The 25,127-nt window shown below is 54.5% G+C and overlaps 2 protein-coding genes across 5 annotated transcripts in view; both read left to right on the top strand.

Moving 5' to 3' along the window:
- Positions 1 to 16,068, top strand: part of SCAMP2 (secretory carrier membrane protein 2) — a 26,350-nt gene extending 10,282 nt beyond the window's left edge. Inside the window, exons 2-9 of the mRNA XM_029238926.1 lie at positions 5,852 to 5,920; positions 6,359 to 6,457; positions 8,428 to 8,545; positions 9,076 to 9,204; positions 9,896 to 10,055; positions 11,174 to 11,275; positions 14,156 to 14,273; positions 14,530 to 16,068. Coding sequence (XP_029094759.1) covers positions 5,852 to 5,920; positions 6,359 to 6,457; positions 8,428 to 8,545; positions 9,076 to 9,204; positions 9,896 to 10,055; positions 11,174 to 11,275; positions 14,156 to 14,273; positions 14,530 to 14,664 — 930 coding nt within the window. The 3' untranslated portion in view covers positions 14,665 to 16,068. The remainder of the gene's footprint in view (positions 1 to 5,851; positions 5,921 to 6,358; positions 6,458 to 8,427; positions 8,546 to 9,075; positions 9,205 to 9,895; positions 10,056 to 11,173; positions 11,276 to 14,155; positions 14,274 to 14,529) is intronic.
- A 573-nt stretch (positions 16,069 to 16,641) lies between these two features.
- Positions 16,642 to 23,365, top strand: ULK3 (unc-51 like kinase 3). 4 transcript variants are annotated; one of them, XM_029239505.1, is made up of 16 exons: positions 16,642 to 16,854; positions 17,538 to 17,678; positions 17,763 to 17,883; positions 18,447 to 18,551; positions 19,052 to 19,195; positions 19,375 to 19,457; positions 19,986 to 20,141; positions 20,313 to 20,418; positions 20,626 to 20,666; positions 20,884 to 20,986; positions 21,123 to 21,187; positions 21,274 to 21,352; positions 21,428 to 21,468; positions 21,835 to 21,882; positions 22,038 to 22,104; positions 22,225 to 23,365. In XM_029239505.1, exons 1-16 carry the CDS (start codon positions 16,753 to 16,755, stop codon positions 22,239 to 22,241), a joined length of 1,419 nt encoding a protein of 472 aa, XP_029095338.1. In that variant the 5' UTR covers positions 16,642 to 16,752; the 3' UTR covers positions 22,242 to 23,365. The 4 variants fall into 4 exon arrangements, with proteins under 4 accessions (XP_029095338.1, XP_029095337.1, XP_029095336.1 ...); XM_029239504.1 differs by having other exon boundaries at positions 16,685 to 16,854; positions 20,626 to 20,693; XM_029239503.1 differs by having other exon boundaries at positions 16,685 to 16,854; positions 21,274 to 21,468.
- Positions 23,366 to 25,127: the final 1,762 nt, after the last annotated feature.

The raw sequence follows: 25,127 nt of genomic DNA, 5'->3' as shown, positions 1-25,127 counted from the left end.
CCCCCTCCCCCTCCCCTCCTCTCCCCGTCTTGTCTTGTCCTGCAGTAACTCCATACCCGGGGAGTGGCCGAGCCTGTACCACCTACCTGAGAAGGGTCTCTGGAACCCATACCCTCTTCTCTATCTCCAGAGTCATCCCTTAGTTCAGGCCTTATTATCACTCACGTGGATTCTTGTGTCCCAGCCAGTCTTCCCACCATCCTCCTTCCCTACACATCACACTCTCCTCACTGCTGGCAGAGGTGATCACTGCTCACAATCTCTAGTTGTCCACGTTGCCCACAGGGTGAAGTCTGAACTCCTGCAGTACGGCCTGACCTATTCTGCAGGCTGGGTCCCTGGTGCTCCTCTCTGTATATACGCACTTCGCCCCACTGCCTCCAGAACCTTCTCCCTGAACACACGCAAGCTCTTTTTAAAGATGCTGTGTCTTTGCAAATGCTGTTCTTCTCTTCCTCTTTAGTGCTTGCTAAATTTCTTTCCTCTTTCAAGATCCAGTTCAGATGCCACCTCAGTGAAGCCTTCCCTGAGTCTCCAGACAGCTTCCTCACTCCCTCCTCTGCGAGCCTATTGCACTTGCCCGCACCTTGTTCAGCACTGATAACGTGCTGTCACTTCTTGCCCTGGCTTCTGTTGTGTTCTCTGTGCTATTTGCTTCTTGGGGGCAGGAACCAAGGCTTTTTCTTTGTGCCCTTGCCCTGTGCTGGTGTGGAATGGTTTGTGTAGGGAGTAAACAGACCGAGGTGGAAGGAGATGGCGGGGGCTCCGTTTGATTGAGGACAGGCTGTGCCGAGAGGAGAGCTGGTGCCAGGTCAGGGAGGGCCTCAATGCCAGGCCGGGGACTTAGACTCACTTTTTTGGGTGCTTCTGTACATCACTGCTGTGGCAGGGAGGGAGCCCCCAAGGTGCATGTTGCTTATTCGGTGGGTTCTCAGGCTCTCTTTTTAAAAATAAGTGTGTACGTGGTGTATGTGTGTGTTTAACATAAACATAACATAATCACATTATAGAAAATTGGTAAAACAAAGTAAATCATCCATATTTCTACCAGTCTTTTACAACCATTGTTATTTTGATGTACTTTCTATATGAGTACTTCCGACAGAATTGTCATTTGATATTCATATTACCAAGCCTTTTCTCTATTGCTGCCCTGTGTTCATAGCTGTGATTTTTAGTGTCTTTTTAGGCCATTGAGGGGATGTGCACCAAAATGTACTTGTGCTCGCTGTCACTGGATATTTAAGTCATTCCCTGCTTTTTTTCCCCTGTTGTAAATACTGGTGCAATGAATACATTTGCAGATACAGATTTTTACATATTTTCCTCATGTTTCCTTTGGATGGCTTCTCAGGCTCTGGCTCAGAGAGTACCAAGGTTAACTGTGGCTCTTTGTACGCCTGGGACCCAGCCAGCCGATCTGGCGATGACTGCCCCTTCTTGTTCTATGACACACAGCCTTGTCGCTAAAGCAAATAGGACTTCACAGAGGTTCCAAAGTATTGGTGACTCTCTGCCTCCCAGAGAAAGTGGCCGAGTTTCTTTTAGTCCATGAGGTATTTATTTAATGTATTTATTTGGAGCCTGTAATAAATCTCACATTGGGAGCCTGGGTGGAGTGTAGGGTGGGAAAGCAAGGAAGAGTCACAGTAAACTCGAGCACAGCCAGGACCTGGGAGATGCATGGAAAGGGGTTGCCAAACTAGTGAAAGCAAGTGTGTTTTTCAAGGCCCTTCCCTGGCAGAGTTGCAGCCTAGCTGTGCTGCGTCTTTTTCTCAGTCCCTCACACTCCAGCTCCACGGAGTGTTCCTTTGCCCCGCAGCTGTGGTGGCCTGAGCTTTCTGACTGGGCCTTTGCTCCCCTTCCTCCCCTCCTCTTGGAACTGTGCCTTTCTCCAAGCCCGCCTGGGCCTCCTCTCCCCTCCCCTCCTCTCCCCTCCTGTTTTTACTCCCGTGCTGTGTGCACGTGTCTCAGCTACCAGATTTTGGTCTCCAGAAGGGCAATAGCTGCGTCCTTTTCCTCTTGGTGTGTCCCTCACACTGTTTGTGACTGCTTGCAGAGTGAAAAGAACTGAGATCAGGAGCGTTCTGTTTGTTATAAATTCAGTAAAGGGCATTAACCAGTTTGAGTCCTTTGGGCACTGAGGGAGTGTCAGGTTACTTCTTTGTAGTTGAAACTTAGCTCTCACCATGCTTTTAAATAACTACTTGACCCATTTGTGAGCCAGCTGTTGCTGGGTGAGTGGGAAGGAAGGTTGCTGCTGTTGACTTCTTACTTGTGACTTGGAGTAAAATCTGAGGGTCCTCATTCAGGCCAGTCACTGTGGTCCTTACTTGCAAGATTCTCTGCCTGTGTCCTACCAGGGGTGTTCGCCAGGAAAGACTGCTCTGAAGTCTGGGAATAAAGAGCCGAGCAGAAGCAGTCGTCCCAGTCACTCACGGTGCCCTTGTCAGCATCCCTCGACCCCTCAACCCCACGTTGACTGAACACCTTCCGTTGGTCAGCCCCCAAGCCAGGCTTTGGGGACGCACTGCCCACTCAGGTTTACCACTCGTGTCTTTGGAGACAGACAGACTTGGATTCAAAATTGGGCTCAGAGACTTCCCTGGTGGCGCAGTAGTTAAGAATCCGCCTGCCAATGCAGGGGACATGGGTTCGAGCCCTGGTCTGGGAAGATCCCACATGCCGCGGAGCAACTAAGCCTGTGTGCCACAACTACTGAGCCTGCGCTCTAGAGCCCTTGAGTCACAACTACTGAATCGCGCACCCTAGAGCCCGTGCTCCACAACAAGAGAAGCCACTGCAGTGAGAAGCCTGTGCGCCACAACAAAGAGTAGCCCCCGCTCGCCGCAACTAGAGAAAGCCCCAACGTGACCATAACTAACTAACTAACTAACAAAAACAAAATCTGGCTCAGCCACTACAGTCCCTGAGGTCTTGGATGAGCTACTTCCCCTCTCTGAGCTGGGAACTTCCCCTCACAACAGGATGGTTGTGAGGTTGAATGAGGAGGTGCGTTGTAGCTTTTCTCAGCCAGTGCTGCTCAGCTGAGCTGTGGAACACAGAAGCTGAGTGGAGCTAGTGTTTTCTCCATTCTCCCAAGGATGGAACATAACCAGGACTGTTCTAGATGTGCAGGAGAGAAGTCAAGTCACTGCAGACAGTGGATGTCTTGGGGCAGTGGGGCTTAATTCTGTCGAGGAACCAGGTTGAAAAAGAACCTGGTAGAAGCTTCTTTTCTGGTGGCTTGACACAGTGGCCAGTTCTGGGATGACTAGAATTCCACAGTAGCATTGCTGTGTGATGAGCCTGGCACATGGTAGACACTCAGTAAATGTCTGCTCCCTTGTCTGTCCCTCTTCTTCCCTCCCTCTCTCACCAGGCCTCAGCCTCTCTTGAAGCCATATACATCTTTCAGAAAGAGCCTAGGTCTCCTCAGGTGGAAAGTACCCGTGTCTCCCAGAGTGTTCCAGGCTCCTTTTCCCAGGCAAGGTGCCCCTGGGCCCCAGGGCTGCTGCTGTGATGCAAGTGGCCCTCCCCTTCTGTGTGCCCTAGCATTTGGGCAGTAGCTCCTGGAGAAAGCAGAGGAGGGCCTGCAGCATCTAGCACTTATTCTCAGACATTACCTGAGCTTCTGCTTGCATCAGGCTCTCTTCACCAAGCACTGGGGAGCCAGAAATATGAACTAGATCCAGAAACACCTGGTTACAGAGTTTATAGCCTGTTAGAGGAGACAGGATTTGTTTGTGGTGAGCCTGGTGAGGGTCCAGGGCCGATTTTTTTAAGATTTTAGGGAAAGGAGGAGGGGTCACTATGGATAGGGTAGTCAGTCCCCCTGCCTCCCAGAATCCTCTTCTGGCTGACCTTGGTAAAGGAAATGACGTCTCTTCATGGCTCTGGAGGCTGCCTATTAAACATGCGTACCACAGCCAGGCATGTGCGCTGGCTCCTGAAACTGCTGCCGGAGCTGCCCTGCTGTCCTTGTCCTGTAGTGACAGACTCAAGTTCCTTGGACAGTGGATCTAATTTCAGTGACTGCAGCTCACTTTCTCTGCTGTGGCTTGATGTCTGTAGAGTCTGAAAGGGGAACAGATACTGAGCCCCAGATCTTTCATGCAGGAAGGCAGCTCAGTAATTCTGGGTTAAATCTGCTAGATGTTCAGCCAACAACCTCAAGGCCAGTTCGCCAACTTCAGGTGGCCTCTCAAGCCTCACCTTGTCACTTTGTCCAAGTTGCAGGAGCCACCAGGCAGGGATGGTGTCCAGCAGAAAGGGCACAGCCACACTGCCTCTTTGCAGAGGAGACTGGGTGAGGTGCAGAGGACAAGGACCATCCAGAGACGGGAAGTGAGTTGGGGCTGGGCTAGGCCCTGGGACCCTGCAGACACAGGCTCACCTTCTAGGAGCTGACGGCCTTGGTAGGAAGTTAGTGTGTGTGAAAAAGGTATGTTCGGTGCTGACCCATGGCTCTATAAATGTTCAGAATAGCAAGCCAGCTCCCATTTTGAGACCTAGGACAAGTACTGCACTGTGGCGAATATCCGTTTCCACATCTAAAAATTGAGGGGTGGTTCTCTGAGGGTCTGTCTGTTGTTAACGTGTTTAAGAATCCAATCTATGGAGGCTTCCTGCTGGAGGGGAAGCTGGGCATGAAGGACAGGAGCATCCGGACCAGTAGTGAGGGACTAGGGGTGAGGTGTACAGACAGGGGAGCCTAGGTGAGGCCTTATAATGGGGACCTTGGCAGAGTCTGGTGGCAGCTGTTTCCCTCAGAGGCATCTCTGTCCAGCTGGACCTGAGCCCCATGCTATTGTATGGGGAAGGGGAGGGAGTGTACAGGAGCTCTGTTGGGTGAGGGGCAGGATGAAGACAGCCCAGCCTCAGGCCAGCACGGAAGCTGCTCTGGTGGAGAGGGTGGCGGAGATCCCTGCGTGAGGCCCTCAGCATGAAGGGTTGGCCTCGGCAGAGATCAGATGGGAAAGGGAAGATTGAAAACTCGGGAAAAGGCTGTGTTCTGAGGACATTTTTGCATTTTCTGAAAAGAATCTGGAAAAAAAAAACCCAAAACAATTTCTTGGCTTTTCATCTGAGTCCTTCATATCTGTATTCCTAGCAAGTGTGCATGATTTAATAAAATTAGCACTGGCAGCCAGCAGCATGTTTTTGTTCCAGAATCTTAAACTGTCCTTTAAAAAATAAGAGGAATAAATGTTTTCTGTAAAATAATAAATAAAACAGTACAAAGAGGTTAGAAAGTGAAAAGTACATATCCATCCACACCACCTCATTTACCCGCCTCCCCCACCTGCTTCCCCTCCAAAAAAAAAACCAAACCCTCCCTGGAGGTAAATACTATAAACCATTTTAAATTTCTTTGTTTTTTTTTTTTTTTTTTTTTTTGGCTGTGCTGCGTGGCTTGTGGGATCTTAGTTCCCCGATCTTAGTTCACTGGCTTGAACCCGGGCCCCAGCAGTGAAAGCGCCAAGTCCCAACCACTGGAGTGCCAGGGAATTCCCTAACCGTTTTGAATTTCTAAAGGGCACTAATAGGAACTTGTGTGGTGTGTATTCCCATGCCTCAGAGTGTAGACCTTGCTCTGGGTCTCTTCCGGGAAGTCATCTGGGCTGAACCGCTCCTTTTCCAGAAAGGGAAAAGCGATTGCAGCTGTGGTGTGGCAGAGGCTGGGCATAGGAGCCTTCGGGAGAGGCTTTCCAGGGCACTAGGAAGGGCCATCAGCAGCCTTACTTCAGCCAGGTGTCCCTGGGAGGGGCCAAGAGATGGTGATCTCCCTCTGCCTCACCAAGGTTCTCCCTTTTCCCTAGCGTCTAATGGCTCTTTTTCACTTTCTCAGGATCCCTCTGTGACCCAGCTGACCAATGCGCCACAAGGAGGCCTGGCTGAATTCAACCCCTTCTCCGAGGTTGGTGAGCATGCCCTCTTTCTGAGTCCCTGGGTCCTCTGGGTGGTGCTGGCGTCTCTGGGGTAAGGAGACTTGGCAGAGACAGAGACAGAATAGCTGCAATCCTCAAAGGGACAGTCCTAATGTGAACTCAGGGGGGTGGGGCAAGGATGAGGAACTCATCCATTCTCCCCCTGGGGTCCGTGATCTGGGCCCCTCCCAGAACAGGGCCAGGCGATGCTGGGGAGCTCTGGATCCAGCAGGGGTCTGGGTTAGGCATCACATCGCCCAGAGCCTGAGGCTCGTTGGCCAAGAAGCTGCAGAAGGAGGCCCAGGGAAGGCCCAGAGGGAGTGCCCCTCACAGGCAGGGGCATATCACTCACCCTGCTATGGGTTTGTCCCCACATGGCCAACTAGTGGAGGCCCACTCACCTCCCTCCTCTGATCTGCCCCGTGCAGACAAATGCAGCGACAACGGTTCCTGTCACACAGCACCCTGGGCCCTCGCAGCCGGCAGTTCTCCAGCCCTCAGTGGAGCCAACACAGCCAACCCCCCAGGTACTGTTGACGGGATCCCTGTGACTCCTCCTTTCCAGAAAGGGGCACACCCAGACCAGTAGCTGAGCCCTGAGATTGAGGGGTGGGCAGAGGGCTTTCATCCCTGGCTTCCCTTTCAGGGCCCTTTGGATCATCTCTTGGAAGTTGGTCACTTGCAGATGGAGAGTCTGCTCTGCCAACCTATATCGTCTCCCAATATACTCTCCTCCACCCTACTTCCACCACCCAAAATAAGCTCTACTCACCAGGCCAGGGTCCTTGGTGTCAGAGAGAGCATTTGATCCTGTTGTGCCGTTCCACACCCTCCTTGGGCCTTCGGTTTGTTCTCTCTTACACAGGGCCCAGAATCTCTCTTCTCTCCCTCCCTCCCTCTCTCTCTCTCCTCCTCCTTCTTTTTTTTTTTTAACCTCATTTATTCCTGCCCACCTTCCTGTTTTCCTTTGTCCCTTCACCAAATACTGTGAATCTTTCTGCTTTGTGCCCGACACTCCCCTCCATACCTCACTGCCCTACCCCACGCTCCTCACTGCCCCCGGTGAGTATGGCCCACAGTGGAGTTGTATGTTGCAGCTCCTGCTTAGACAGGCCAGCAAGTTCCTGCCTACCAGATTTCTGGCAGTGAGCGAGCTCTCAGAGAGGCAGATGCTACTAGGAGGAGATAGTATTCTCAGAGACAGCTACATGTGAAACCTTCCGAAGGTAGGCAAAGTATAGATGAGCAAGAGTGAGGGCAAGGCCCCTGGAGCCTGCCCAAGCTGGGCTGTGGACTCTAGCGGGCCCCAGGCTGCCCCTACCGTCTGACTGGACTTGCTCTGAACGTTCTGCCCTGCCTGGGCCCCTGAGCCCCACCCATGGCCCTAGAACCCTGTGGAGGTGAGGCAAGGCTTAGGGGCAGGGGTGACTTTGCTGTTCGGCTGGGTGGTGGGCCGTAGGGACCTGGTCCTACTCAGCTGAAGTTGCAGACTTGGGAGAGGAGGCTAAGCCCCTCCCCGTGGTTTCGGGTGGTCAATTCTTCCGCCCCCACTGCCTGAAGTTTACCTCCTGAAGGTAGCCTTAGCTCTTTGGAGAACGCCTTTTGGAGAGAGAGCGCACGCGCGTAGCTACGTATGTGCAGGTATGCCTGCCTTGTCATCCTGTGAGATGACCTGTTTGATACCTGCTCCCTAAAGAGGACTGTAGACTTCAGGAGGAACCAGGTCCCAACAGGGGGAGCAGGGCCCTGGGCTGGAACACCAGACCCAAGCCCAGCCGTATTCAGCCTCACGTGTAGTATCCTAGCTGCCTCACTCAGAGGCCCAGCTCTGCCTGGAGAGGGAGAAAGCTTGGACTCTTCATGCCATGAAAGCCAGGCGAGGCAGGGCCAAACCTAAAGGGCTGTCCTGGGTTATACTGGGTAACAGTTCAGGTGGACCTCTGGGCAGCTCCTGGGGGTGGGGTGGGGGGTGGTGCTTAAACATAGATCCCCGAGGCTCTGGGTACCCAAGGCTGCGCTCGAGTATCTCCCTTCCCCTCGCACTGCTGGCAGGTTTGCACTGTTACACACACACACACACACACACACACACACACACACACACACACACACTTCAAGTGGGGTTGGGTCTCTGGGTTTCTGGCTGTAGGTTAGTTTCTTGTGAGGTCTTTTTCCCTTTGCTGTTACTCCAGAAATCACTTTAACTGAACTTTGCCTGGACTCCAATATGGGAAATAACCCTAACCCTAACTCAAGCTCAGGGATGAAGGGGAGAGAAGAGCCCTGGTAATGGCTAAGGGGCCAGAGGTGGTATAGAGGTGGTAGGGGGCAGGTCACCTTGGCCTCTCTACGGTGGTCTCAGGTACCTAAGACACCCTGGGGCTAGGACTCTGGGCTCTCCCTGCATGGGGGCAAGGCCCCTTGACTTCTACTCATGCTGACACTGTCTCACTGTCTCTTGTGTCTGGCCACCCGCCACCTCCTCTGTTCCCTCCAGGCTGTGGCCTCTGCAGCCCAGGCAAGCCTGCTCCGGCAGCAGGAAGAACTGGACAGGAAAGCAGCTGAGCTGGAACGCAAGGAGCGGGAGCTGCAGAGCACTGTAACCAACTTACACAGTAAGAGAGGCCACCGTGCTTGGCTTAGGGAGTTCCCCAAGCCCTCTTGTTCTGGGGCAGCCTCGGAGCTTTGCTGAACTCCTGTTCATCTTAGAATGGCATTGGCCTTGGGGAATACCAAGTAAGGTGGAGGTTAGGAGACTTGCCATATAGTCCTAATGGATATAGATTATTTCTACACTGCTTCCCAGCTCTAGAATTCTTAGATAGAGTGGGGGCACTGGTCCCAGGACTCCTTACTCTTGATGAGGACCCTTTGCGCTTATGGTCTGGTTGTTAATGAAAATAATCACTTAGGCTGTTGAGCTCTGTGTTTCCCAGTACATTTGGGGTCCATTATCTTGGAGTGAGCTCATGGGTATTTGTGTCCCATCACCCTTTTCCCATCCCACTCCGTATCCATAGACCCCGAGCCCCGCCTGCTGGCGCCGCTCTGGGAGCCCTGGTTTGACCCATGAATGAGGCCAGTGTGTGCATTCCGCCAAGCTGCTGCTGAGGCTGGGCTCACATCCTCACCTCTTTCCACACAGTGAGAGAGAACAACTGGCCGCCCCTGCCCGTGTGGTGCCCTGTCAAGCCCTGCTTCTATCAGGATTTCTCCACAGAGATCCCTGCCGACTACCAGCGGATATGCAAGATGCTCTACTATCTCTGGATGTGTGAGTCCTGCTCCTGCCCCTTTGAGCTCCAGGGTGAAATGGGCTGTGACTCAAGAGCCCTATCTCTGCTCTGGCGGCTCCTCCCTGGCGGGCTCCAGCCTTTCTGAGTGCTGGGCTGGGGGGTGCCTTCTGCCCACATAATTGGCCTTCTATAGTCTGCTGCCTGTCCTAGGAACCTCCCCTCAAGGGCCACTCCAGACCATGGATCGGGTAGAGTGGGACTAGCTGGAGGCTTCTGAGTTCCTGCAGAGCTCACTGCACTAAAGGACCCTCCTTAGGTGAAGGCCTCCCCTCCCCACAGTCCCCTCAGCTCCTAGGAGTGAGGATAAAAGACTTCCTGTAGCTCCATTGTGGGCTGTGCAGGACCAGGGGAAAGAGTTGCTGAGAGAAAGACTTCATTCCCCAAGGGTCAGCCCTTGGGTCTGCATCTGCCCCTCCACTGCCATTCCTCATACACCTACGCTGTTCCATCGTCTCTTAGGAACTTGGTTTGGTCCCTGGTTTTAAGGTCGCAGAAAACCAGGATTTGGGAACTAACCCCACCGATGTACAGACTGAGGTCCTCTAGTATTTCTGCAGATGCCCTCATAGCCTGGACTTCTTTTCCTTTGCAGGGGGTGGTTTGCCTTGTTGGGGAAGCCTTCAGTCACCTTGGTACAAGCCTCTCTATCTCTCCCCTCTCCTTTCCCAGTGCATTCAGTGACCCTGTTCTTGAACCTGCTTGCCTGCCTGGCCTGGTTCTTAGTCGACACCTCCAAGGGAGTAGACTTTGGCCTCTCGATCTTGTGGTTTGTGATCTTCACCCCCTGTGCCTTCCTTTGTTGGTACCGACCCATCTACAAGGCTTTTAGGTGAGTGGGGCTGGGGCAAGGGGTGAAGCTGGCATCCCCGGTCGCAGGCCAAGGGCCATAAGCCCTGGGGCCCCATCCCAGTCTTAGAGCAGAACGGATTGGTGGGGAAATTCACTTTCCCATTTCAACCCATAGTGAGAGCAGACAGGAAAGCTGTTTTCCTCAGTTGTACCTGAGGTCTGCTCTGGGCCCTGTCCTTGGACTAGACACAGGAGACCTAGAGAGGAAATCAGGAGCCTTACTTGCCTTCCCCCTGCTCCCAGTTTGTCTGGTTCGGTGGGATTTTAGTCACTGGGAAGAGGGTGTGCTTCTCTGATAGAAGTGGGACTTCTCTGATAGACAGAGTCTGACGGAGTCGGATAAGCTCTCAATGGCTTACCCCTCCATGCTCATTTCTGCTCCTCCCCCACCTCCCCAATAACTCTTGAGCATCGCTGAGTGCCAGTATTTGACCGGTTGACCTAGAGTCGATTCTGTGGACATGAATGAATCCACCTCACAACCCCCTAGGGCTTTAGAATTGTGCCTCAGAGTTGATGCTTTCAGGACAGAGCCCAGCAGGCCCCTGGAAGAGGGGGCGGGGCAAGTGGCTGAACCCTCCCATGCACTCAGCAGGGTTGCACTCACTGAATATGCACTCACTGTATTCTTGCCCTCCAGGACACCGAGATGGAAGTACTCAAAACACCAGTTTTGTCTGATATTCCCTACTCCCCAAATACCTTTTCTTCTGCCCAGGACTACAGTTCTATTATAAAAGATTTATCATCTTTATAACAGGCTTAGATTTTCTTCCCTGTTATAATGCAAATAAGTACTCCAGGAAATGGACTGTTAGGCTGTTTACATTGTCCTTGGAGTGAGCAAGTTTATTAGTTCTTTGAGGAAGCAGTCAAGCACTGACCCCTTAAATTGGAAGGCAGTGGAAGGCAAGCCCTTTTTGATTATGGTGGTGAGTGCCTGTGTCCTTATGGACAGTGTGGCTGGCCCGCTGGAGCTCTTTCTACTAGCATCCTACCTCCTGGCTCCTAGCGAGGAAGGTGTCATAGCAAGTGAGGAAGGCTGAGGAATGAGCCCCAAACCCTCTTGTGACTTCTCGTTTCCCCCTCTCTCCACAGGTCTGACAACTCTTTCAGCTTCTTCGTGTTCTTCTTTGTATTTTTTTGTCAAATAGGGATCTACATCATCCAGTTGGTCGGCATCCCTAGCTTGGGGGACAGGTGAGAGCTGGGGTAGCACAGAGGGAGTTGTGCCCTGTTTCTCTGCTCCTAGAAAGCCCCCACAGATGACCCATCTTCCACCGTGGCAGGGAGAGGGGACGGTGGGTCAGCTGGGGTCTGCCTTCGTGCCCCTGTCCACTTCTTCACTGGTAACCTACACTCACTGTCTTGCCTTGCTCACCACTTTCTGGGGCATTGTGAGTTGACTTGGCCTGAATCCTTAGGCTGCCAGGGCTGTGTCCTGCCCGGGATGGCCTCCTCTTCCTTTTCTCCTGCCATGGCCTCCTAGAGGCTGGTGCTACTCTCATAGGCCCCAGACAAGCCCTGAGGTTTGGGCAGCTGCTGATGGGTGTCCTGGCCTTTGCAAACTGTGAGCTGTGACTTTTTGCAGAGGCCCTGTCATCTCAGGAGATGGAGCCCTTGCCCCTTGTGAATTGGCTCCTTCTGGCTGCGCTCCTTGAGCACAGCTGGCTTGAGTGTCCTGGCTACTGCAGTCTTCAGCTCAGAATTAGTCTCAAAAAGAAAAGCCAATGGCTGATGTTTTCCTTTGTGCTCCAGTGCACAGGGAACATTACAGAAAGGTCAGGCTGGCACTTGGCTGAAAGCCTGAGCCTGGAAGGGCTGTACTATTTTGGTCCCCTCCCTCCAGTGGAGCTGGCAAGTCCAGAGTGGTGGGGAGGGGTGACTCAGCTCGCACTTGGAGCAAGTGCACGCTGCCCTCCCCCCACCCCTCTTCCTTCTCACCTTGCTGTTTCTAATCTGGCCCCTTTTCTCTTTGACTGGTGACCCAGTTTCATTACTCATTACCCTAAGTGAGGTCCTGGTAAAAGGCTGTGATTAATAACTGCTGTTTATACCCCGGACTGGGAGCCAGAAGGCTTGAGTTCTGGTCCTGGCTCAGCCACTCACTGCCCTGCCTGGATGAGCTCTGCAGCCTCCAGCCTCCCAGTGCCTTTCTCATCTCACCTCAGAACCCCCCCGATTGGGTGGATATAATCCCCCCTCCCTTTTTTGTTATTGATTGTAAAATACACATAACGTAAAATTTATCATTTTATTTACCACTTAAACCATTTTAAAATGTACAATTCAGTGGCATTTAGTACATTCACAGTGTTGTGCAAACATCACCACTGTCTAGTTCCAGAACATTTGCTTCACCCCATAAGGAAACTCCATGCCCATTAAGCAATCACTCCTCATTCCCTCGTTCCCTTGTTCCCTGAGCCCCTGGCAACCACTGAGCTGCTTTCTGTCTTTCTGGATTTGCCTATTCTGAACATCTCATATAAATGGAATCATACAACATGTGGCTTTTTGTGCCTGGCTTCTTTCACTTAGCATAATGATTTCAAGGTTCATGTTATTACTTCATTCCATTTTATGGCTAAATAATATTACATTGTTTTTGGAGATACTGCATTTTGTTTATCCACTCATCGCTTGATAAACATTTGGGTTTCCACCTTTTTGCTGCTGTGTATAGTGCTGCTGTGAACACTTGTGTACAGGTTTTTGAGTACCTGTTTTCAGTTCTTTTGGGTATGTATCCTGGGGTGGAATTGCTGGGTCATATGGTAATTCTGTGTGTAATTTATTGAGGAGCTGCCAAACTGTTTCCCACAGAGGCTGAACCATTTCACGTTCCCAATAGCAATGTATGAGAGTTCCGGTCCCTCCATATCCTCACCAGCATTTGTTATTTTCCTCTTTTTTTTCCTTTTTTCTATTATAGCCATTCGAGAAGTGTAATTCATTGTGGTTTTGATTGCTGTTTCCTGAATGATTGTGATGTTGGCCATCTTTTATATGCTTGTTTGGCCATTTGTATATTTTCTTTGGAGAAATGTCTATTCATATCATTTGCTAATTTAGTAATTGGGTTGTCTATTGTTGAGTTCTTTATATATTCAGCATTGTAGCTGCTTATCAGATATAATTTTTTTTCCTTTCTGTGTGTTGTTTTTCACTCTTGATAGTATCCTTTGATGTACAAAGATTTTAAATTTTGATGAAATCCAGTAGTTTTAGTTATTATTAGGTTTGAGTTAATTTTTGTATGTGGTCAAAGTAGGGTCCCCCGTCATTGTTTTACATGTGGATATCCAGTTGTCCCTGCACCATTTGTTGAAGAGGCCATTCTTTCCCCATTCAGTGGTCTTGGCACACCTGTCAAAAATCAGTTGACGATTAGGATTTCCCTGGCGGTCCAGTGGTTGGGACTCCACGCTTCCGGGGAACTAAGATCCCACATGCCACGTGGCCAAAAAAAAAAAAAAAAAATCAGTTGACGATAATATATAGGTTTGTTTCTGGGCTCTCAATTCTATTCCATTGATCTATACATCTGTCCTGATGCCAGTACCGTACTGTTTTGATAGCTATAGCTTTGTAGTAAGTTTTAAAATCAGAAAATGTGAGGACATCCCCTTTATAGATGAGGACACTGGGGCTCAGGAAGGAGACATGACTGGCTGGAGGCAGAGGGGCTGTCCCTGGGCCGCAGTGGGAGGAGCTGAGGTGAGAGGATAAATGTAGTGGGTTGGCCAGTGGTTCTCCTTCCCAGAGAGGGGGCCCTCAGGAGTGAGTAGCCAGGCTTTCCATGTCCCCCCTAACCCCCAGAGCAGCAGGAAAAGGCTCTACCCAGGGCTATTCCTGACTGTGAAGGCAGCAGCCACATCCTCCCTTCCAGACCTCACATGGCCCAAAGATTTCCCAATGGGCAGTGTGGGGCCTGATGGCCTTCACAGAGGCATGGCCTCTGCAGGGAGATGCCTGGGCGGTGTTCAGCACACAGTGGCCATTTGGAGAAGAGCCCCTCACGGGGAGCTCTGGGGCCCAATCACACTACATCCCCTACGGCCTCTTCCTCCCTTGCAGTGGTTGGATCGCAGCCCTGTCTATACTGAAGCAAGACTTGGCTGTGTCGATCATCATGATGGTGGTGGCTGGCTTCTTCACCCTCTGTGCCGTGCTCTCACTCTTCCTCCTGAAGCGGGTGAGTGGTGGGTGCTGGGCCAGCTGCAAACCCAAGGAAGCAGGCACCTCTCTCCTGCCTTCTCCATGGGGGTGTTCATCACTACAGCAGTTGGGCCTCCTGGGTCCTCAAAGGTCCAGCAGCTTCCTCCAAGGTTCTGGGTGGGAGGTCAGGCAGGCTGGGGTTTGTGGTGGCTCCCTTGGGAATATAACCTGGATGACTTGGTTCCTGGTGGCCCACAGGGCGGGGCTTTTCTCACCACAGCCTCTTTCCGCAGGTGCACTCCCTGTACCGCCGGACGGGGGCCAGCTTCCAGCAGGCCCAAGAGGAGTTTTCCCAGGGCATCTTCAGTAACAGGACCTTCCGCAGCACCGCCTCATCTGCTGCCCGAGGAGCCTTCCAGGGGAATTAGTCCTCCTGACTCTCTTCCTCTGCCCTGGCCTTTTCTCTCACCTGCCTTCTGAGCTGCACTTTCCGTGGGTGCCTTAAGCAGTGGCTATGCCCAGCACAGACCTGGGGAGGGTCTTGCCCGTGGCTCTTCCTCCTTCCTCAGCAACCAGCTCTCCCTTCCACCCGAGGAAAGTGGCGGGAGGGACAGGGACTGTTTTTTACACAAGAGGAAAAAAAACAGCTGTCTTTCCTTCTCTGGTGGTGGTTTGGTAGGATTTTTTGGTCTCTCGGGAAGCAACGGGACTGAAGTTCTCTTCTCCCTACACACATACACACACATGTACTCACACACATACAGACACACATGTAAACACTTGGGATCACTGGCAGCCCTGGGCCCACCCCAGCTGGAGTTTTATTTCTGCTGGAGTCCTGAGATTCCACTCTTTCCCCAACAGGCCTGGCCTGAATCTGGTGTCACAGACCCAGCCTGTGGCTCCCACAGTCCTGCCCTTCTTTCCTGCCCAGGCTGGGGTAGCCTCCTAAGGGCTCCCCTTTAGATGAGCTGCAGTCTGAACTCTGTTCCTCAGATCACTGGAGTGGTCTCCGGGCTTCCAGAGCCTCTAACCTGGTTGCCCCAGCCTCTTTTCCTGCCTCATGTTTCTCACAAACAGTTTCATAGCCCTTTAGGCCCCCTGCACCCTCCCAGTGTGCCCTCTGGGGACCTTCCCTCTTTAGACTTACTGAACGTGCAATGGGGTTGGTAGGGATTTGCGGATGGAGAGGGATAGAGGACGCCGACCCAAAGTTGTCTTGGCCAGCCTTTGGCTGTCTTCTAGGAAGGTGGGTTTGACTGTTTGCTTGTGGTTTATTTGGTCCTGTTTTGATTTCTTCTCTTCCGGAGAGGTAGCTGCCCTTTCCCTTGGCCTCAGATTCTGCCCCCCCACCCCACCCCTGCCCCCCACCATCAGCAATATCTAGCTTGTATGACTCAGAGGGAGGGCAGGGGGAATCAGTTCAGAACTGCATCCTTCAGGCCACCTTTCTGAGGGTTCCAGACTAATCCTCTAGGGTTCTCCCATACTCCCAAGTAGAGTATAGGTCACCTTCCACTAGTCCTGGGGATTCCCAAGGAGGTGTGTCACTGTGATGGGTGCTTAGGAGTTCACGGTTAAAACCTGTACCCTGTCCTCCAGAGGCGGTAGGAGTCGGTGGGTGGACTGAGGGGACTTCTCAAAAAGCTGGCCAACCTGCTACCCAGAGACAGCCCTCAAGCTGCCAGCTTACACAGCCCCAGAGCCACTGAATGATAATGGCAGTGACCAAGGTTTTGTAAACTCCTTTCTGGTATTTTTTTCTCCGTGTATAAATGTATATGTTATGTCTCAATTTTGTCCTTAAATAAAAACAAGACATTTTCAGACAATACTGGTCCTCATGTCTGCTGGACTTGGGAGGATGGGAGTGGCCCATAGGGTAGGGGCTGAGGCACGCCAGCCATAGGCGAGAGGAGACAGTGAAGACTCCGCGTCTGGCTGCTCTACTCCCTGGCTGGCCCCGTACTGAGATTGCTTGTTGTCTTCCATGGTACTTTCGTCCCAGTACTTCCACTTTCAGAGCTGCTGGTCTTGGGGGCGGGGGACCTCTTTGAACCCCCCCCCCCCCCCCACCCCCGTCTTACACACCTGCTCAGCCGGGCTTCTCTCTTATCGCCCCTTCACGTGGGCGATCTCTAGGATGCTGTCTGAGCCTGGATGGGATTCCCTAGGTGACCTCGTCTGCTGGCCTCCACTAACTCCCGTTAGGCCCGCGAGCTCCTCAGTATCCCCAAACGGATCTTGCGGGTACTGGCGGGTCATGTGATTTCCAGTGCGGGTGGAGGCGGTGGAGGCGCCCAGGAGCCGCCACTGGAGCCCCTGGAGGGGGCGGGGCTCGGGGGCGGTGGGGAGCCGGCGCCCCGCCCCGCCCGCCGCGCTGCACTTTCGGCAGGCTCCGCTGGGGGCAGCGTGGAGTTCCGTCCTACAGCCGCGCGCTGTCCGTTCTGGGCTCCTGGCCGGAACCTGGCGCCGGAAATCAGGAAGCGCCCGGCAGCCGGCGCGCGGCGGTCGGGATGGCGGGCCCTGGCTGGGGCCCCCCGCGGCTGGACGGTTTCATTCTCACCGAGCGCCTGGGCAGTGGCACGTACGCCACGGTGTACAAGGCCTACGCCAAGGTGGGTGCGGGGCGCCCCGGGGCTTCTGTGCGAGGCAGGAATCGGGGGCACGAGAACTTTTGAGGGCCTGGCCCCGGTGCCCGCCTGACCCTGAGCAAGCCCAGGCGGGTGCCGGGCCGGGAAACTAGAAAGGGTTAGAGAGGGTGTGAGAGCCGTTAGCGGCCCACGGCCTGCCCTGTCCCAGGCCGACCTTCCGTGGAGGAGGTGGGTGGTGACCGCCACCAATAGGTCTTCAAAACAAACACACATACACACACCCCTGTTGTGTGAAGAGACAGGTGGAGACCTCGATGGAGCCTCGGTGTCAGTGGCTGAAGAACAGGCTCAAAACAGGGAGGCTACCTATGGTCTGGGAGGAGCATGGGGCAGGGTTCTAGAAGGCTGGACCCACTTAGGAAGCAGAGTGGGCAGTTTAGAACAGTGAATAACATGCTTTAGCAGGGGCACTTTAGAGTACAATGAAAGGGATTGTGGGGCAGAGAACGCCAGGCTGGCGGGGAAGCCGGGATTCCAGAATCCGGGTGCCTCGTTGGCCTGAGAAGGGGCAGCTGGGAAGCCTGGATGCTAGTGTGAGTGGGTAGGCCCTGTGAGGGGGAGAGGGGCAGAGGGAACCAGAGCCCTTCTGGCCACACATAGTCCCTGGTACCCTCAAGGCAGAGCCGTCAAATCTCCTTTCCCCACAGAAGGATACTCGTGAGGTGGTAGCCATAAAGTGCGTGGCCAAGAAGAGTCTGAACAAGGCATCTGTGGAAAACCTCCTGACAGAGATTGAGATCCTCAAGGGCATTCGACACCGCCACATCGTACAGCTGAAAGACTTCCAGGTGTGGGCCTGGGATGGGGCCACCCCTAAAGGGGGCTGGAGAAGAGACACTCTCCTCAAGCCTCCTCTCTGCCTTTAACCACAGTGGGACAGTGACAACATCTACCTCATCATGGAGTTCTGTGCAGGAGGTGACCTGTCTCGCTTCATCCATACCCGCAGGATTCTGCCTGAGAAGGTGGCTCGGGTCTTCATGCAGCAGTTGGGTAAAAGCCTCTGACCCCAGCCTGACACCCCTTCCCATGATCTCTGCCCTCTCACACTACCCCTACCCCAGGCTTAGTGCTCTGACACTCATAGCAGTCGTCTCCCAGCCCAGCTTGGATTTTTAGGGCCCATCCTTCCTATGTGCCCATCCCTGGCTTAAGGATGCTGTGAGGGAGACGGCGAGGAGCCCGATGTGTGGGGAGTGCAGGCTTCCACACGTGGAATGTAATGCAAAGACCTTATAGAACATACCAAAGACCCAAGTGCTTTGCTAAGGAAGAGAGCAAGGACCTAAAGGGCTGGGGCATCTAGGGAAGCTTCTAGGAGGATGGGAGGCTTGTGAAGGGGTACAAGGGAGGAAGGAGGTCACTTGAGGTGGGGGTGGGGAAAATTCTTAGCAGAAGGGGGAGCCTGGTGCTTGTATGTAAAGCATTTGGTAGACCAGCCAGGTCAGAACTGGGGTTGTGCAGGCTTGAAGGGGCAGATATAAGGCTGGGGAGGTGAGAGGGTGTGGGAGATGGGCTTCTCTGACCTGTCTCTCTGCATGGGTCCTACTCCCCAGCTAGTGCCCTGCAGTTCCTGCATGAACGGAACATCTCTCACCTGGACCTGAAGCCACAGAACATTCTGCTGAGCTCCTTGGAGAAGCCCCACCTTAAATTGGCAGGTATGAGTCTGGAACAAAAGGCATGGAGGTTTGGAGGGTGGCTCTCATGGAGCCCTCTACTGAGTCATCAAACGGTGACAGACTGGGGGGTCCAGGGATGGGCCCCATCACCAAAAGGTAGGGCCCTTCTCAGGCTACCCAGGCTCGACTCCAGCAGTGTCATGGGCGGCCTCAGGGCTCAGTGTGTGACCAGAGTCAGGTTTCAGAGTGTGACCAGGGTTAGTACTTTATCTGTCACCAAGATTGGGGCTCAAAGTATGACTCAATCTGTGGTGGCACTGTTGGAGAGTGTGAGGTGGGAAAGCAGTGGTTGTGGCCCCTGATAAAATTTGGAAGAGAACTGACTTGAAATTGGAGGCCAGAGAGGCCCCTTAACCTGAAACTGGAGGTCAGAGAGGCCCATTAACCTGAAACTGCACTGGAGCCCAGGGTGAGGCTGTAAAGGCCAGGAGCAGAAGCAGCTGGAATCTGAGCCCTGCTGCCTGGCCTCTTGCCTGCAGACTTTGGCTTTGCACAGCACATGTCCCCCTGGGATGAGAAGCATGTGCTCCGTGGCTCTCCCCTCTACATGGCTCCTGAGATGGTGTGTCAGCGGCAGTACGATGCCCGTGTGGACCTCTGGTCCGTGGGGGTCATCCTGTATGGTGAGAGTGCTGTCCCCTGCCCCCACCTGGAGGCCTGCACTGCAAGGCCTCTCTGGGCCACTCCTGAAGCGTTTTAATGAGAACGCTGACTCTCCTGGTCTGGGGCTGCTCCCCAGGAGTGGGCCAGGCCAGGCTTGACCCTATCCCCTCCCAGCCTCCCCTCTGCCTCCCTTCCACAGAAGCCCTCTTCGGGCAGCCCCCCTTTGCCTCCAGGTCGTTCTCGGAGCTGGAAGAGAAGATCCGGAGCAACCGGGTTATTGAGGTAGGTCTAGCAGGGCCTCGGCACCTGCTGCGGGGCGGAGAGAGTCAGGGCCCTGAGGTAGGAGACCTCACTGCCACCTGCACAGACTGGGGTGTGGTCTCCAGGCCACCTTCGTGGAGCTGGGACACACTCTAGCCTGGAAGTCGGCTCCATTCAGTTCCAGGGACTCAGATCAGCCACAAAAGGGAGCAAAGCCCGCTGCAGGCCCTCCATGGGGAGAAGGCCAAAGCAAACCTAGGCCCAGCCTTCCCCGAAACATATTCCAGAGAGGGGAAAAGGATCTGGAAACAGGGTTCCATGACAGCTACGGGTTCCAGTGAGGGCGTGGACAGGAGCCTGGGGGAGGAGGCTTGGCTCTCACTGGCTGCGACACTTTGACCCATCACTGTTCTTCCTGGTCTCACTTTCTCTATCTGCCAAATGTGTATCTCTGGGGCGTCCCAGGACAGGGTGGTCCTGACCGGCGCCTGGGGCTGGGGGCCGAGGTGCCGGAGCCCAGTGTGATCTGTACCTCTCCCACCCCCGCAGCTCCCCCTGCGTCCTGCCCTCTCCCAGGACTGCCGGGACCTGCTGCAGCGGCTTCTGGAGCGGGACCCCAGCCGCCGCATCTCCTTCCAGGACTTCTTTGGCCACCCTTGGGTGGACCTGGAGCACATGCCGAGTGGGGAGAGCCTGGCACAAGCAGTGAGCAACCAGTGGAGATGGGTGGGCTGAGGGCAGGTTGGGGGTTTCATCTACCCCTTTCAGTGGTGACCAGGTGACTTTCCCAGCAGGAGACAGAGGGTGGGCTCAGGGCATCGCCCCTTGTGGTGAGTATGGGGGGTGGGCATGACTTCTCATCTGTCTGTCCCCCAGACCGCCTTGGTGGTGCAGGCTGTGAAGAAGGACCAGGAGGGGGACGCCGCGGCCGCCTTATCTCTCTACTGCAAGGCTCTGGACTTCTTCGTGCCTGCCCTGCACTGTGAGTGCCAGGCCGGGTGCAGCAGGGGTGGGGTCAGCCATAGCTGCAGTGGCTGGATTCCAGAAGCAGCTCCCCTTCCAGAATTTTGTGGGAGACAAGGCAGAGGGTAAATCTGGAACTTAGTGCTTTGGGGGATTCCAGAGGGTTTGGTGTGGGGCAGCCGTCTCCTCGCTCTAGACTCCTCGTATAAACCCGCACTTTCTGCAGATGAAGTGGACACCCAGCGGAAGGAGGCAATTAAGGCGAAGGTGAATGAGAGTCCCCTGAGGAAATGGGTGAGGGATCCCAGGGCCTCTGGGGATTGGCTCTTAGAGGAACCTCTCTCCCTGGGAAGGGGGTCAGGCCAGCCTCAGTTGACCTCTGACGTTACAGTTTGGGGCGGTCCCTGAGGGAGAACCTGGAGGTGGGTGCTGGCGAGGCAGGCAAGGTGAGAGAGCCCTTCCTCGGCCCCTTGCCCTCCTGCAGGTGGGACAGTACGTGTCCCGGGCTGAGGAGCTCAAGGCCATCGTCTCCTCCTCCAATCGGGCCCTGTTGAGGCAGGGGACCTCTGCCCGAGACCTGCTCAGAGGTAGGCCCCAATCCTGGCTGACCACCAGTTCCCAGCAACTTCCCTCCAGCCTGAGGGGGAGGCAGGTTGGGGTCGGCATCCTGAGATGAGAAAGCAGGCTGCTCCCCTCACCCTGAGCCTTTGCGCCTCGTCCCAGAGATGGCCCGGGACAAGCCGCGCCTCCTAGCTGCCCTGGAAGTGGCTTCAGCTGCCATGGCTAAGGTTTGTAGCCAGGGGGAGGGGTCTGGGCAGGGCAGGGAGGAATCCAAGTCATGCCCCTAAATGACCTGGTGTCCCTGTGGCTGCAGGAGGATGAGGCTGGCGGGGAGCAGGATGCTCTGGCCCTGTACCAGCACGGCCTGGGGGAGCTGCTTCTACTGCTGGCAGGTGAGGCCCCATCACCGTACTCCCCTAAGCCTCTGGCTGCCCTGCCCTCACCACGTGCCCTCCCTCTCTCTGCAGCGGAGCCCCCAGGCCGGAGGCGGGAGCTGCTTCACACTGAGGTGCCCACTGGGGTCGGGAGGCTCGGGGGGCTTCCTCTTCCCCGTTTGCCCGGCTCCCATTTGTGGGGACCTCCTTGGGTTCCCTCAGGGTGCTCCAAGTCTGGGAGTTAGACCACACAGACTTGCTAAGTTGGTGGCCCCTCGCACTCTGTCAGGGCTTGGGTGCTCAGGTCAGGGCAAGGGGACAGGCAGGATCTGGGAACTCAGCAGCAATCGGGAGGCTTCCTGGAGGAAGGAGCAGATAAGGACTCAGTGGCAAGTTGTTCTAATGAGGCAGAGGGTTCTGGAGAGCATCGGGAGTGAGGAGGAGCTCAATTTGGAGGCCTCTCCTCGCCCCACGTCCATGGGCATGTCTTCCCTTGGCAGGTTCAGAATCTCATGGCTCGAGCTGAATACCTGAAGGAGCAGGTCAAGGTGGGCACATGGGGGCCCACACTGGGATGAAGCTGTATGTGTTCTGTTCCTCTCTGCCTGTGGCTGTCTGTCCCCTGCTCCCCGCTGTGTATGTCTTCCTCTCGTCTCTGTCTGAAGGCCTCTCCATCACTGTCTCTGCCCTTTATGTTCCGCAGATGAGGGAGTCTCATTGGGAAGCTGAGACCCTGGACAAAGAGGGGCTGTTGGAGTCTGTTCGTAGCTGTGAGTCCTGCCCTGGGGTCTGACCCTCCCCGCAAGGAGGGGTGAGAGCTGGGGCAGCCCTGGATTCTGCCTCTTTTGCCAGAGACCTGAGACTGACGCTCCCCACTTTCCCCTCCACAGCTTGTACTCTGCAGTGACGCTGCAGGATGATTGGACAGGTCACTGGGAATTGGGGACACGCTCACCCCAGCTGACCCTCAGAATTCTGTGGCCCTCTGCCACCCTGCGGAGCAGGCTTCCTGGATGGGCAACTCTGGGACACCCCACATCCCAGCATCCCCAGCACCACTTGAAAAACTCTTAACCCCCTACCCACTGTGTGTACTGGGAGCACTGGGGTGGGGAGGACTCTGGGAGAAGAGTGTTTCTTTCACGTGACTTCTGTTATTTGGTGGTTGCTGAGCCCTGAGCCTGTTGATTTCTGTTTTTGCTCTGAGACGATCAGGGAGCCCTCTGCAGGGCACTTGTTCTCTTTCCCCTCCTTGCCAGGAGGCAGCTGTGCCCACCCCTTTCCTTCCTGGGAGCCTTTATTGCAACTTACCTCCCTCCTTGCAGTGGAGCAGGGCACTCCAAGACCCCTCAGGGAGCACCCATCCCACCATATGCACTCAGCCCCACAGAACTCACCAGTCTTCCTGGGAGCTGGCCCCTGCCCACCCTCTCAATATTTTAAGATAATCCTTCATGCATGAAAATAATATCTTTTGTAGAGGTGAGGCAAATTTGAGAAATCCCATGCCTTGTTCTTGCCCTGGCCTGGGGGGTACAAGGGGAGGGGTCCTCAGTCATTCCTCCCACCTTCATCCCTCTGTGGGGAATGCCCCTACTGGCCTCAGAGCTGGTCCTGGCCTGGGATGGGGAGGCATGGGGGCTGCCTGGCCTTTCAGGCTCCAGGGGACCCGGTGATCCAGGAGACCTGATCCTAGGTCTGACACTGCTGCTACTCCAGTGTGTGACCCCGGGCAAGCTCCTTCCCCTTTCTGGGCCTGGGTCTCCCCATCTCTCCGATGGGACTGCTACTATCTCCTCAACCCCCTACATGGGCTTTCAGGAGAACAAAGTGACTTTAATCTGGAAAGAATATATACACCTAGAGTTATTTAGGGGTTTCTTTTCTAAAAAGTCAGAGAGGGTGTTAGTGATTTCTAACCCTTCAGCCCTGAAATGCCTCCTTGGGGCAAGAGTTGTCTGCCTTCCCTATAGGAGGCTGGGTGTAAAGAATGTAATTCATTGTTTTTCTATTAAATTATTTTCTAAACTTGTTCTTCTCTTCTTGACCTGGGAAAAACTGGAGGTAGCCCCTGTTCACAGGCTGGGACTAGAGGAGCCCCAGGAAAAGCTGGGTGACATGAGGGAGGGCTGGGGAGGCCCCAGGGCGGGGGAGTGAGAGCCACATCTGCCTCCTGCCCTTAGCCCCTGGGAGATCTGGGAGAGTCAGGTGGACCAGCCACCAGTCCTCCCACCACCCAGGAGACCAGCACAGGCCTGGGAGCCCAGGCAAAGGCCCTTCCTCTCTGCACGTGGATGAGGGCTCAATGGCAAGGGTGCAGTCCTGTTACCCTCTGTGCTCTGCACTGCACACTCCCTCACCCCAGTCGCTACCCGCTCTTACCCTGGGCCAGTGAGTGGGCAGTGAGCTAGATCGGGGAAAGGGCATCCTCTAGGGTGTCCTGTGTTCATGCTCAGCTCCCCAGACCCCCCAAGTTGGGGTGGTTTCCAGCAGCCCTCACCCCAGCCACTGATGGGGTCTTGGCCTGAATGGCACTCAGGAGCATCTTTGGGGACTTAGGGGAAGGGGAGCTCACCCCCTGGCCAGCCACCAAGGCTGCTCAGCCTTCCGTGCAGACCTTAAAGGGCTGCTGTACAGGGAAGGAAACGTTAGGAGGGACCTAATTTCCCTGAAGCCTGACTGTTGGGAGGCAGTGTAGAGCAGTGGCCCAGAGGGCAGGAGGCATAGCTAAAATTCTGGCCTTGCCATTTGGCCCTGAAGCTTGGGACCCACTGATTAGCCTGTTTCTCAGTAAAATGAGGATGAAGATAAATGCCCCGTGGGAATGTTAAGGATTAAATGAGTCACCGTACATGAGCCTGGCACCCAGAATTCAATAAATGTTATTTTCAGATGGGGAACGGGCTGGATGAAAAAGCCTCAGTGAGTAAAATGAGGGGAAGGAAGGAGGAGAATGAATGGACCCAGCTGGGTGGGTGAGTGGAGAAGAACGGGTGGGAGGGAGAGTGGGAGTGAGGAGGACAGGGTTTGTGAAAGACTAATTGAATAGAAGGATGATGGGATGAAAGGTTGGCCCCTCAGACCCCAGTTGTTTGTTTGTGATGTCTGCATTGGCTGTCTGAGAACAGGGGCCTGGTATTACGATACATGTGGATGTGGAGAGGAGTGGGCCCCCATGGGGGCACTGGGTACAGGAAAGGCCTGGGAGGCTGAGGCAGGTGGAGGAGGCCCTGGGGAAGGGCCCTTCCTGGGCAAGACATTTAGATGTGTCTAAGCCACCTGCCAAGGAGGGAGGCAGCCCAGCCAGAGGAGGTGGGGCTCCCTAGGGCTTTCTTTGAATATGGCTTTTCTCCTAGGAGTGAGGGTTGTTTCTGTCTCTCACCTTTAAAACCTTGCAAGTGCCCAAGTGTTTGTGATGTATCTATGGTTCTTGACTACCAGTTAGAACTAGGTCTGTAAAAAAAAAAAGAAAGCGCCCAAGGCAGGGCAGGCCTCCTCCACCCCCTGCTGCCCACCGCCCCCTCCAGCATCTGGGCGCTTACTCTGCCCTGTCCTCCTACCTCCACTAAGTCCCCCAAGCCCAGCCAGCGTTGGACCCTTCTCCCAAAGGACCAACCCTGGGAGAAGAGCAGAGGAAGGAAGCGGGAGGCGGGGGAGGCCAGCAGAGCCTGGGGACCCCTCAGCCTGCCCTCCGTGCCCATCTCTGCCTGAGCCCCAGAGCCAGCTCCTGCCCCAGAGCCTCCACTACCCACCCCCCACCCCGATTCCAGGGACGTGCAGACAGGTCAGAGCT

Source organism: Monodon monoceros, unplaced genomic scaffold, assembly GCF_005190385.1.
Source record: "Monodon monoceros isolate NGI ecotype Baffin Bay Population unplaced genomic scaffold, NGI_Narwhal_1 Super_Scaffold_21, whole genome shotgun sequence".
Lineage (NCBI taxonomy): Eukaryota > Metazoa > Chordata > Mammalia > Artiodactyla > Monodontidae > Monodon > Monodon monoceros.
Note: the sequence above shows the minus strand (reverse complement) of the source record. Positions and strands in the feature narration are given on the sequence as shown.

Coding starts and splice junctions, on each gene's coding strand:
- ULK3 (XM_029239502.1), top strand. CDS start 16,753: ATGGCGGGCCCTGGCTGGGGCCCCCCGCGGCTGGACGGTTTCATTCTC. Junction 20,142..20,312: donor GGGAGAGCCTGGCACAAGCA/GTGAGCAACCAG, acceptor TCTGTCCCCCAG/ACCGCCTTGGTGGTGCAGGC. Junction 21,188..21,273: donor CTTCAGCTGCCATGGCTAAG/GTTTGTAGCCAG, acceptor CTGTGGCTGCAG/GAGGATGAGGCTGGCGGGGA.